Genomic DNA, 10,400 nt, shown 5'->3' with positions numbered 1-10,400 from the left:
AAGCAGTAGATTCAGAAATGATACAATGGAAATTATGCTGAAACTGTACACACCTTTATTATTATTAGTCGAGTCATAAATTGAAATTTTGACCCAAATTTGACAAATTCCGTCATGAACAGATGTATAATTAAATGTAAAGCAGATTTTAAAGGATGCATTGCTTTACCTAATGTGTGAAGTCATATCTGTTTATGTTTTGCTGGAAATCTTTTAGTTCAATTAAAAGAAAATCACCTTTGAAACTAGAGTTTGTTTGTCATGGTCAGGGCATGCTTAATGGATAGTAATATAGTACATACAAAAGATACATCTTGCTCATTAAGTTAGTTCTTACTTACTAATAAGCAGAAAGAAGATGTGAAGAAAACGTAACATTAAAACTACCATACTTTACAAATAAATGAATTTTAATGTTAAATTATTTAATTAGCACAGTGCCTGCTTGTATTAAAAGCTGATATCACTGCCAAATACTTTGGTCCTAAGATGAAACAATTCTGTCATAATGGCCATTACGATGCTCCTCATCAACATGTCTGCAGTCACTGTCGCGTGTGTCTTCACTGGTAAATATATTTAATAATTCAAGAGTCCATTCGTAAGTGACAGCGCCACCAGAAGAACACAATCCCCTCATCTGACACTCCTCATGACGTAGACATCTGCTCCTCACAATGTGCTGCTCTCTAGTTTCAGATCAACCTTCATTTTCTGCTTCTCCATGACTGCCTCCAACTCTGTGGCCCTCCTGGCATCCTGCAGACGATAAAAACAAGTTACAGCAGATGAAAGTGAAACAGTGTGCGTGTTACTGTCAGCTATGCAGAGTGGTGATAAATGGGCTGATGAACTCATTTACCTCTAGCATGGACTTCTGCACAGTGAGCTGGCTGTACACTCTGGCGCCCTCATCTGGAATGACGGCTCGTAGCTCTTCTTTGTTGAGGGAGAAGAGCTGGGCGCCTGTCAACACTCCCAAACACGTCACCGTCCTGCAGGGACACAAAACACAAATGACTCTTAACAACAGACTCCAAACAATCCAACAAGAATCTACATCATGATAACACTGACACGAGATGCACACACCCCACCCTCTTATGTACAGTAGTTAATTACATTTTCTATCTTTTTTATTTCCATTCAGAGCTATAAATCAGTGTTAATGGAACTTTTATCACTCCCAGTATGTAAACCATTGCGGTTAATCTGATCTGCGGTCACCAGTTGTGACGTTACTTACGGTTCACTGAAGCCCTTCCCCCTGAGCCACTCGGCCACTTCTTCTGGAGGGGAGTGATAGTCCAGGGGAACAGAGGTGTCCGAGGAACGGGGGATGACCAGGGGTTTGTTCAGATGGGCCTTTCCATTGGTCAGCCTCTGGAGCAGCTCGTCATTCACCAACATGACTGAGAAGATGGGAGAAGAAAGAAATAATATTAAAGCCTTGATTTCTATGGCCAAATAATAATGTGACTACATAACTCAATAGAGCAGAAGAGTCAGGCATCACACCATTGAAGGCAATCATCATAGAAAACATCCTAATTATGAGCTAGTGTTTTTGTGTGTTATTGTATGAGTATAATTCAAGTTTTTAAGTTAGTTTTGAAATATTTTTGGCATCTTTACCCATCCTAAATCGGCCAGCTGTGGTGACAGACAACATAACTAATCTGTCTCTATTTACAAGAAGTCTTTAATGTGCTCAGAAAATTCCATTTTGAACATCGACAAGTCTGTGAGAACTTGGCAAACTCATCTGCTGACGAAGACTGTGCTATAAATTCAAAAGATTCAGAACAGCCACTCAATGGACCTTGAGAGATTTTTTTGAGACCCTCATTTTAAAGTTTTGTTTCCAATTAAAGGACTCTCATTCTGTTTGAGCTACAAAAAACAATTCAACTACAATTCAAATGATACTAAATGATCCACCACTGTCCATCCCATATCTTAATTTGTGTTTCTAATCTCTGACTCACACTTAAACAGCAGCTTTGCAGGACTCCAGGGCATTATAGCTCTGTATAGTCAAACCACCTTATCACAGCATTTAAATGTGACACATTTACACCTCCTACACACTCATACTGTAGCTTGGCACCTTTATCTGTGTCCTCTGCTGCTGCTATATGTTGGCTGTAAGGCGGTAAACTGCGTGGGCGCTGAGGTGACGGGGCCTGAGGCACAGCAGGAGGGCTGGGTGGAACTACAGAGAAAGTCTTGGCGAGGGGAGGCGGAGCTGGAGCCTGCGGGAATGGAGAGAGACACTGGAATTCACTCAGGTATGTACATGTGAGAGCACTTATGCAATATGGAAAGCCAGGCAGTTGAAAAAATAGTGCGACCCATGTGAACGCTTGTGTCTTACGCTGGGGGGTCTGTTGGTGACAGGGCTGTCTATGTGAGCCATGGGTTCCAGGATGTTGAAGGGAACAAAGCCGATCTGGTTGAACCGATTACGACACTTCCACCAGCGCTTGGATGACTCAATCACCTGTTACACACACACACACACACACACAGAGGTTGCTGTCAGTGAGATGTATCAACACCATACACCATACTACTTTATTCAATTCACTCTAGTAATTTAGATTTGATGTATCTACAGTAATTAACATCATTCATATTATTACTTTGTGCTTTTATTGATTTCTCTCTAACACTGAGCAAAATCACATCTACTTTTAAAGGCCAAGTTTATTTAAATTGCCAGTTTTTATGAGGTTTAGTTGCAAAATAACATTTTTTGAAGACAGGTTAATGACTAAATTATTGTAGATTGTAGTTATATACTTCACTATCATTTTTGTTTATCTGAATGCTAATTATAAAAAATAAGCATTGTTATCAGAAGACGAGTTGATTGTATATCCTTCATTAAAATGATGTAATGTCTTCCAGTGATCTTGGTAAATGTGTCTTTTATCAATTTGTACACAAAATATGTAAAATATAAATATAGGGGTACCTGAGAAGTTAATTTCTTTTTCTTTTTTTTACATTTTTAGAATTATCATAAAAATCAGTTTAAATTTTGACTAAACTAATGAATGCATCCTCACATGAATCTTCTAACTGGACTGCTGAAGTGTTATTCTGAGTTCATCTTTGTTAAAACACAGATAATTAAAAACCAAGAGGAATAATTAGATTAAATTTCCTTCAAATATGTTGCAGAAGACTGACATTTACTAATCGAGGTGTAGTATACTAAATGTTGGCAACACAGACATCAACTTTACTGACACACTGCTCCAGGGGGCAACTTCCCACATCTTCCCCTACTTGTTACATCACAACGAGCACATGTAATGGTGACTTCATTACCTCTAGTGTCTCGCCCTGTTGCACTGAAAGCTCGCTGCTGTTCCTGGCGATGAAGTCGTAACTGCAGGTGTAGAGTCTCTCAGGCTCTGGTGAGAGTTGGCTGCTGTCTCTATTGGGGAAAGCAGGTAGATGCTGTTATCATGAAGAGGGAGGTTCAATTAAACAGCTGATTGCTTCTAAAAAAAAGTGACTTACGTTTCATCGCCGACGTGGGTTTCAGGAGGCCCGACTGGCTGGGGTGGCTGTGGCTGTGGCTGAGGCTGAGGCTGTGATTGTGGCTGCTGCTGCGGGTGAAATCGAGGTGGACAGTCATGAACAGTATACATATGGGCATAAACAGGTAGGGAGAAATAAATAAGGGGTTGAACTTTGACAGTTTCCTTTCCCATGGGTAAACTTTCAGGCAACTAGCCAAGAGAGTAAAGATGAGTCAAAATATCCTCCTTAAAAGAAGCTTTAGTTCATTATCAATCAACACAAAAATATGTAGTACTGTATATAACAGGCAACTTTTATGAAACCCTTTGGTGAGTCCTGCTTATTTATTATAAACAATATGAAAAGTGGAGCTCTGGTTCTCATTGCACTTGATATTTATTCATTATTGTGTGCCTGTTGTTATGTTCAACTACCTGTGTTGCACTTTTACACATTTTGAGCATTCCTCTCTTTTGACACACAACGTAACAATTGTCATACACAGGTATTTCGTACCTCTTGTTTTACTCGGAGGGCTTCATGTTTGTGTTGTGACTCGACTGGATCCTCCCAAACCTGCCCGTCTGCCCTTGAGGCTTCTGGTTTCCATCCGTCCCAGAACACAGGGGTGTATGGAGGTACAGGCCCTCTGAGCTGAGAGCTGAGGGAGCAGAAAATATTATCGCACATGAGTTTTACTTCACAGTTCCACCAAAAAAAAAATCTCACTGATCACTAATTCTTTCTTCACTAATTCTGATCACTTTTGTTGAACTTAATACCAGTTTTGTTTCTGCTTGGTGCCACAACATTTTCATACCTAAGAAATCCCCCTCAAATATGTGTCTTATCATCAATTATTGGTGGATGGGTAGAAATATATATTACACTATAATTCTCCAAAAAATTATTGGTTGAGAAGATTTTCAAAATAAAGTTTCACAGTATCATCATCAAATAAAAGATTGAGGTTGCCAAACAGACAATATCTTATACAAACAACATCTGATAAGCTTCTATCAGCTTGATTTATTAGCATTAATTAAAAAAGAATTAAATCAGAATAACCAAGGCAATATTATTGTTATCACCAAAAACATTTTCCATGTGGTGGCCCCATATAACTGTGATTAACGAGGTCTCGGACGGCAGCGATTGCTAGTACTGACCGAGGGAGTGTCCAGTTGTGGCCCAGAGATGTCCACAGCTGCCGCTCTTCTTCATTAAGGTTGTCTTGTAGCAGGGACACAGCAGAGCTGGTCAGGGCGGGGCTGATCACCGAGGCTCCGAGAGCTGGCCCCCCTGTCGTTTTCACCATCTGTACACGCCCAGAAACAACAGAACTAAAGTTAACACTCCCACTCTGCAAAGACAGGCCTTTTAATGAGAGTTTAAGAACAGCTGGTGTGTTTAAACTTTACACACAGATGGAACTTGTTTGATTCATTGGCACATTAAAGTGATGAATTTTCTTTTACTGGAGCGCTGACAATAAGAACACAAATCCACACAAAAGCCTATCAGATACATGCAGAGTCACCCGCAGTCCCAGAAATATGAGGTCAGTCAAATATGACATAATGCCTGCCTGTTTCCATTCAGGTGTGCCAGCATACACAAATCAAACACACACCCATTCCACCTTTGATTCTCTTGTGGACTGATTCACACCTGAATGGAAAAATTCAGGCAAAGGGCCTTTCACACTGTATCAAACATAAACTGAAACACACCTGAAATTCAGTGTCAGGTGATGCGTGTTTTGCAATTTGCAAATTTGTTGTGGCATCAAGAGATAAAAGGCCAACAAGTCATCAAATAAATAAGTAGATGTCAGCATATTACAAATATTTTTTGCTTTTCTAGCAATAAGAGAGCACAAGCTGAAGTCTGGGTCAAATGTTTTAGTAGTACATATCAAGAAAGCTTGACTTTAACTACAGCCCCAAAAGATATTTCAATATTTGCCTATCAGAGATATATCAGTATTGGCTGATACTGAAAAATCCTGGGCTGATTGACTGATTTTTATTTCTTTTATTTAAAAGTTGTATAGACAGCATTTTATATATCTTTGATCTATTGACTTAACTCAAGATTAACCATATATGTATTATTGTTGTTCAATTTGTGCAGTTTTTAAAATGTATAAGCATTTGCAATGATTCAATTCCCAGTGAAGTTTAGTGTTCCAATACACCAATGTAATTTTGGACAATAAAGTTAATTGTTAAACTGTAAAACATCCTCTGTCCATTACATATCTTTGTCACAAGTGTTTGATATTTGAGGGATCATTGCAAAATATGTGTGTTCATGTATATCTAAGCATATATCGGCGTTGTTCCCAAAAATCCATTATCGGTTGGGCTTTACTGCACACAAATACGGTCATGCAAACAAGATCAAACAAACGCTGTATTTATCAAGTGTATCAGACTATGGCACAGGGAACTGCCCTCTGTAAATACTGCATAGAACTGGTACTTTCTGACAACATTGCTAACAACACTGACAACTTTCTATAATTATCACATGACACATGCTTACAGGCTGTCCTGGAACGTACCATTATATCCTCATTGTGAATTGTTAGGTCAGTAATTAAAATAACATCTATCATGTAACTGATATCTACACCTTTTTCCTCCACTGCACCCATGTAGTAAATAATATGACATCAGGGGACACAGTGATGATTATAGAAGTGAGATATATTTTAAGAGCTTTGTCATCCCCCCCTTAGGCTTTCCTTTTAATATGTACTGCTATAAAAGTCAAGGCCTCGTGTTTGGAGCAACAGGTGTTGTTGACGACATAAAGGTCAGGATAGACTCACTCACCATATCCAGAGGTTTGAATACATAATGAACGAGCTCCTCCGATGAAGGGTTGGAGATGGTTGATTTCAGGCGGGCCTTTGAAGAAATAAACAGAGATGCTTAATACAAAGTAGCACAGCAAGATAATCAGAATAATGTAATATGACCTGACTGAATACACACCAGCAGGCTAAAGCAATATTTGAATTTCTGGAAGATATCAATGAATTCCTCCTCTGGTGGGGGGCGGGCCTTTGCAGTGAGTAAATCCTCTGTGATACAAAAAACACAAGAAAGCACAGTTATCAGTACCCAAATCTGTGTTATTTCAGCCTTAAATGGTATTTATGTGAATAATATCTTCACCTTCAGCACTCTGCTTTTTGCTTTTCTTCTTTTTCTTCTTCCTCTGGTTCAGCACTGTTGCAGCCTCTGCAGTCTGCTGCAGCTTGGCCATGAAGGTCTCGATGTCGTCGAAACAGTGATTGAGGATCCCCTGAAAGAAGAGAGAACTTGTTGTTTGAGCTGCTCGGAGATAAATGGCAACCAAGAGGTGAATGGAAAAGCCAAAAACTATCTGTGAAGATGATGAAGAGGAGGCTTACCACTTCTCTCTCCGCTCGCAGGAAAGATATATCAGGTCCACCGTTCACACCGTTTGCTGTTGTGAGAGAGAGGAGAGGATTCAGTTCATCCATTTTCATTCACGGCCTTGGTCCTGCAATTGGAATTCCTGCCCCCCTTTTACTCCTGAAACCCATCCCCTTACACACACAAACACACAATGCATTCCCTGTGCTCCTGAGATCCTTTTACCTTAAATACCTCTCACTGTGTCCTTTCCTTCTTCTTACCTTTAAATCCCTCCTTTTCCTTTTCCTAAACAGTTTTACACCAGCAAAGGATTATACTGTCACACACAAGCATTCATTTAAAAAAAAAAAAAAAAAAAAAAAAAGAAGAAGTTATTTTTCTCACCTCTTGGTCCAGGGTAAGGTGGAGGGTTTGCTGGTGGGGGATTTGGAGCATGTGGGATAGGGGGGCTTGGGATGTCAAAGGGGTCGATCATCTCACCCCCACTCTGAGGAAGCCTGAAAAGGAACAAGAGAAGAGATTGATCCCCATTTGAACATTGCTACACTCTCACAACATCTCACTACAGGTTTATTGGTGATAAACTTCTTGCTGATGATGATGGTGGCTGTTGCTCACTCAGCACCATCACAGGAAACACCCTTCAGTGAGAGCTTAAAGAAGTCAAGCTACACATTTGATTGTCAGACAGGCTCATCTTCATTCTGAGAGCCTGAAATGGTTGCAACCTTTTACAGAAGGACGTCTTTGATGGGTGAATCCAGTCAGACGACGTAATCTTCTATCAACAGATATAATATAGTGTTTCTGAAATGTAATCCCACAGCCCTTATTCCACTATGAAAGTACCATAAACACCCTGACTATGCTTACTCATGACTATACTCTTTATTACAAGCAACACCTAGCTTTAATCTAAACTCTCCTTTAAAACAAATTAGCAAGAAGCCAGCTTTGAATAAAAAGGAGGGATCCGTTCAGCCCAAAACTTTGATGTTTGCCTCACTCTCAGCTATATGCAAATACACTCAGATAGCTGATTGAAATCGTTCTGACGCTTTCCTGAATCACATCTGAACCCCACCCGTCTCTCCTTACCACATATGTCCGTCCTTCACAAGTCCTTTAAAAGAGACAATTTTCAAAGCAGGTAAATCCGTTCAGGGCCCGAGCCTGCACACCGCTGCTGTCATACGTCCTCTGTTCTCTTTGCTTTCTGTCACAATGGTCTTGTTATCTCTGTCACACCTTCCTAAGTTATGTGAAAACCGGTACAACAAGTCTGTGTCTCTCTCTCTCTCTCTCTCTCTCTCTCTCTCTCTCTCTCTCTCTCTCTCTCCTCTCTCTCTCTCTCTGTTTACACTGTCCTCTGCCTCTTTCTGTCTCTCTCTCTTGCTCAGACAGGTGGATGGTGACACCAGTCTGCGTTGATTCAATGGAAAATATGACAACATGCAACAAGAGAGAAAAGTAAATAATTTAATGTGAGATATGTCTAACTAACTATTGTGTTGTATCTCTCTTTTGTTTGGCTGTCCATTAACTGCCTCTCTTTACTTTTTTTCTCTTTTGTGAAACACACAATAAATCATCAGACCTATAAGTTTCAATGTTAAAAGCTTAATCAGAACCATTATTGATGTTTTTTCTTATGTGTTTGTGTCATTTTTATTGCTTTAAAGACCATCACCATGACCATGATGTCCACTGTACCTGAGGGCATCAGGAGGCTTCTTAGTCCTGTTGCTGGTGGAACCTGAAACTGAGCGTGCGATGACGTCGCAGATTTTCTCCGCCTGTGACGCAGTGAGAAAAGTGGCATCACTTGTAAAACTTGAACCACACTGAGTCATACAGAGGAGTCTCTCAGGCGTCATCACTCACCTTCACGGTCTCGCAGCTGAAGAAGTGGATGTCTGGCTTTTTCTGGTCTGCGCTTTGGCAGACAAGGAGAAGCAGGGACGGGAAGAGTTTTTCAGTGTCGATGGCCTCGCAGCGGTAGATGGATTTAAAAGGGTAGTGCTCCAGCTCGTCCTGAGTGAGAAGATGATACTGGAGGTCATTATGCATGCTGATGTCACCTACATTCATCCTGTTTAATCACTCACAACATTCCCCGCCCACACCTCTTCCCCTTCACTATCATGCATCTGTCCCCTACCTGGCTCTGTGTGTCTCGGAGAAGAATGGCCTGTGCTCCAATATCCAGGAACATCGTTTGACTCCACAGCTTTTTGTTGTGAGCCAGGATGGAGAAGCGTGACTGGGCCTCCTCCACGCTATGTACGTCGCCATCCTGGAGCGAAAACGTCAGCAGGTGCTGCAAACAAGGAAGCAAAAGTAAAGGATGGGGAAGTAGGATCTCAGGTTGAGAAATGGGTTTGTGTATGTGTGGCAGACGAGACTCACGTTAACAACATATCGTGAGATGTTTGTCATCCTTTGTCCAATGTATCAGCTGCTCTGGTGGTGACAAAATGGAGAGAAGTCTATATAGGTAGCTTTAGAAAGGGAGAACAGATTATTGGTCCCATACAGAAAACATTTTAGGTGGAGTTACAAAGGGTGTTGTCAAAGGACCTTTGATCCACTCTGACACTGATGGATTTGTGCCTTTAAAGCAGGCATCAGTTTTCAGCTCAGCTATTTATTTCTATAACCTGAACTATTAACTCTTAACTGGTACCTGCAAAAGAAACATCCTCATTCAAATTTTCCCTTCACCCTACTTCAGTCTACGTCAGCCTGCGCCTATATCTGATTCAATAACATGGGCTTAAGCTGTGTGAGCAAGCCATCCAACCAGTCTGACGACAATACACTGTATCTCACCATTCAATCTCTGTGTTCCTCTGTAACCATCAATACTGGATTCACGGGTATCAAGAGAGGAAACGTACAGTATCACTTACATTTCCTTAAGACTGCTTTCATCAAAAATACTTGAAAAATACATTATGTCTGTTCATACATTCAGTACCAAACAAATGAGGTTATAGAGATACGCCAGCAATTTATACACACTATTCTTAAGTTAAAAAAAGTTTAAATTTATACACCAGCATGCCTGAGAATGATTGTCTCTGTACAATAAGCATATCACCCTGTTAATAACAACCACACAACACATGATTAGACATGATATCTGGAGACAAACAGGCAAGAAAGGCCTGTTTGTGTTTGCCTGAGGACATTCTCACAGATCATAATGTTTATTGGGAGCTTGTAAGTGTGAAGAACACACACCTTTGTACCCTGCAATGAAAATGTATCTATCTATCTTACACCTGAATAATTTACCTGGATGCGCACACATTTAGTCCCATCTGTTTTTCAACCCAATTTGTAAGGAAAATGTTTTGGTCATTATTTTACAAAATGATAAAGGTGTTGTGATAGGAACATAGCCCACATACAGTTAAGTGTAGAGGATGTTTTTCATATTGA

General features: G+C 40.3%; 1 protein-coding gene across 1 annotated transcript; it reads right to left on the bottom strand.

The window, feature by feature from the left end:
* Nucleotides 1-672: 672 nt before the first annotated feature.
* On the bottom strand, nt 673-9,392 carry LOC128381523 (epidermal growth factor receptor kinase substrate 8-like protein 1). Its single transcript, XM_053341549.1, has 18 exons — nt 9,363-9,392; nt 9,115-9,273; nt 8,838-8,987; nt 8,667-8,749; nt 7,338-7,450; nt 6,965-7,020; nt 6,726-6,855; nt 6,543-6,631; nt 6,381-6,455; nt 4,707-4,855; nt 4,054-4,198; nt 3,535-3,617; nt 3,340-3,448; nt 2,378-2,503; nt 2,111-2,255; nt 1,247-1,412; nt 863-995; nt 673-759 (listed from the first exon to the last, which is right to left on the bottom strand). The coding sequence occupies exons 1-18, from the start codon at nt 9,390-9,392 to the stop codon at nt 673-675; spliced, it is 2,028 nt and encodes a 675-aa protein (XP_053197524.1).
* Between the last annotated feature and the right edge of the window lie 1,008 nt (nt 9,393-10,400).

This window comes from Scomber japonicus, chromosome 20 (genome assembly GCF_027409825.1).
Source record: "Scomber japonicus isolate fScoJap1 chromosome 20, fScoJap1.pri, whole genome shotgun sequence".
NCBI classification, from domain to species: domain Eukaryota; kingdom Metazoa; phylum Chordata; class Actinopteri; order Scombriformes; family Scombridae; genus Scomber; species Scomber japonicus.
The sequence above is the reverse complement of the archived record's forward strand: the minus strand, read 5'-3'. Positions and strand labels throughout refer to the sequence as shown.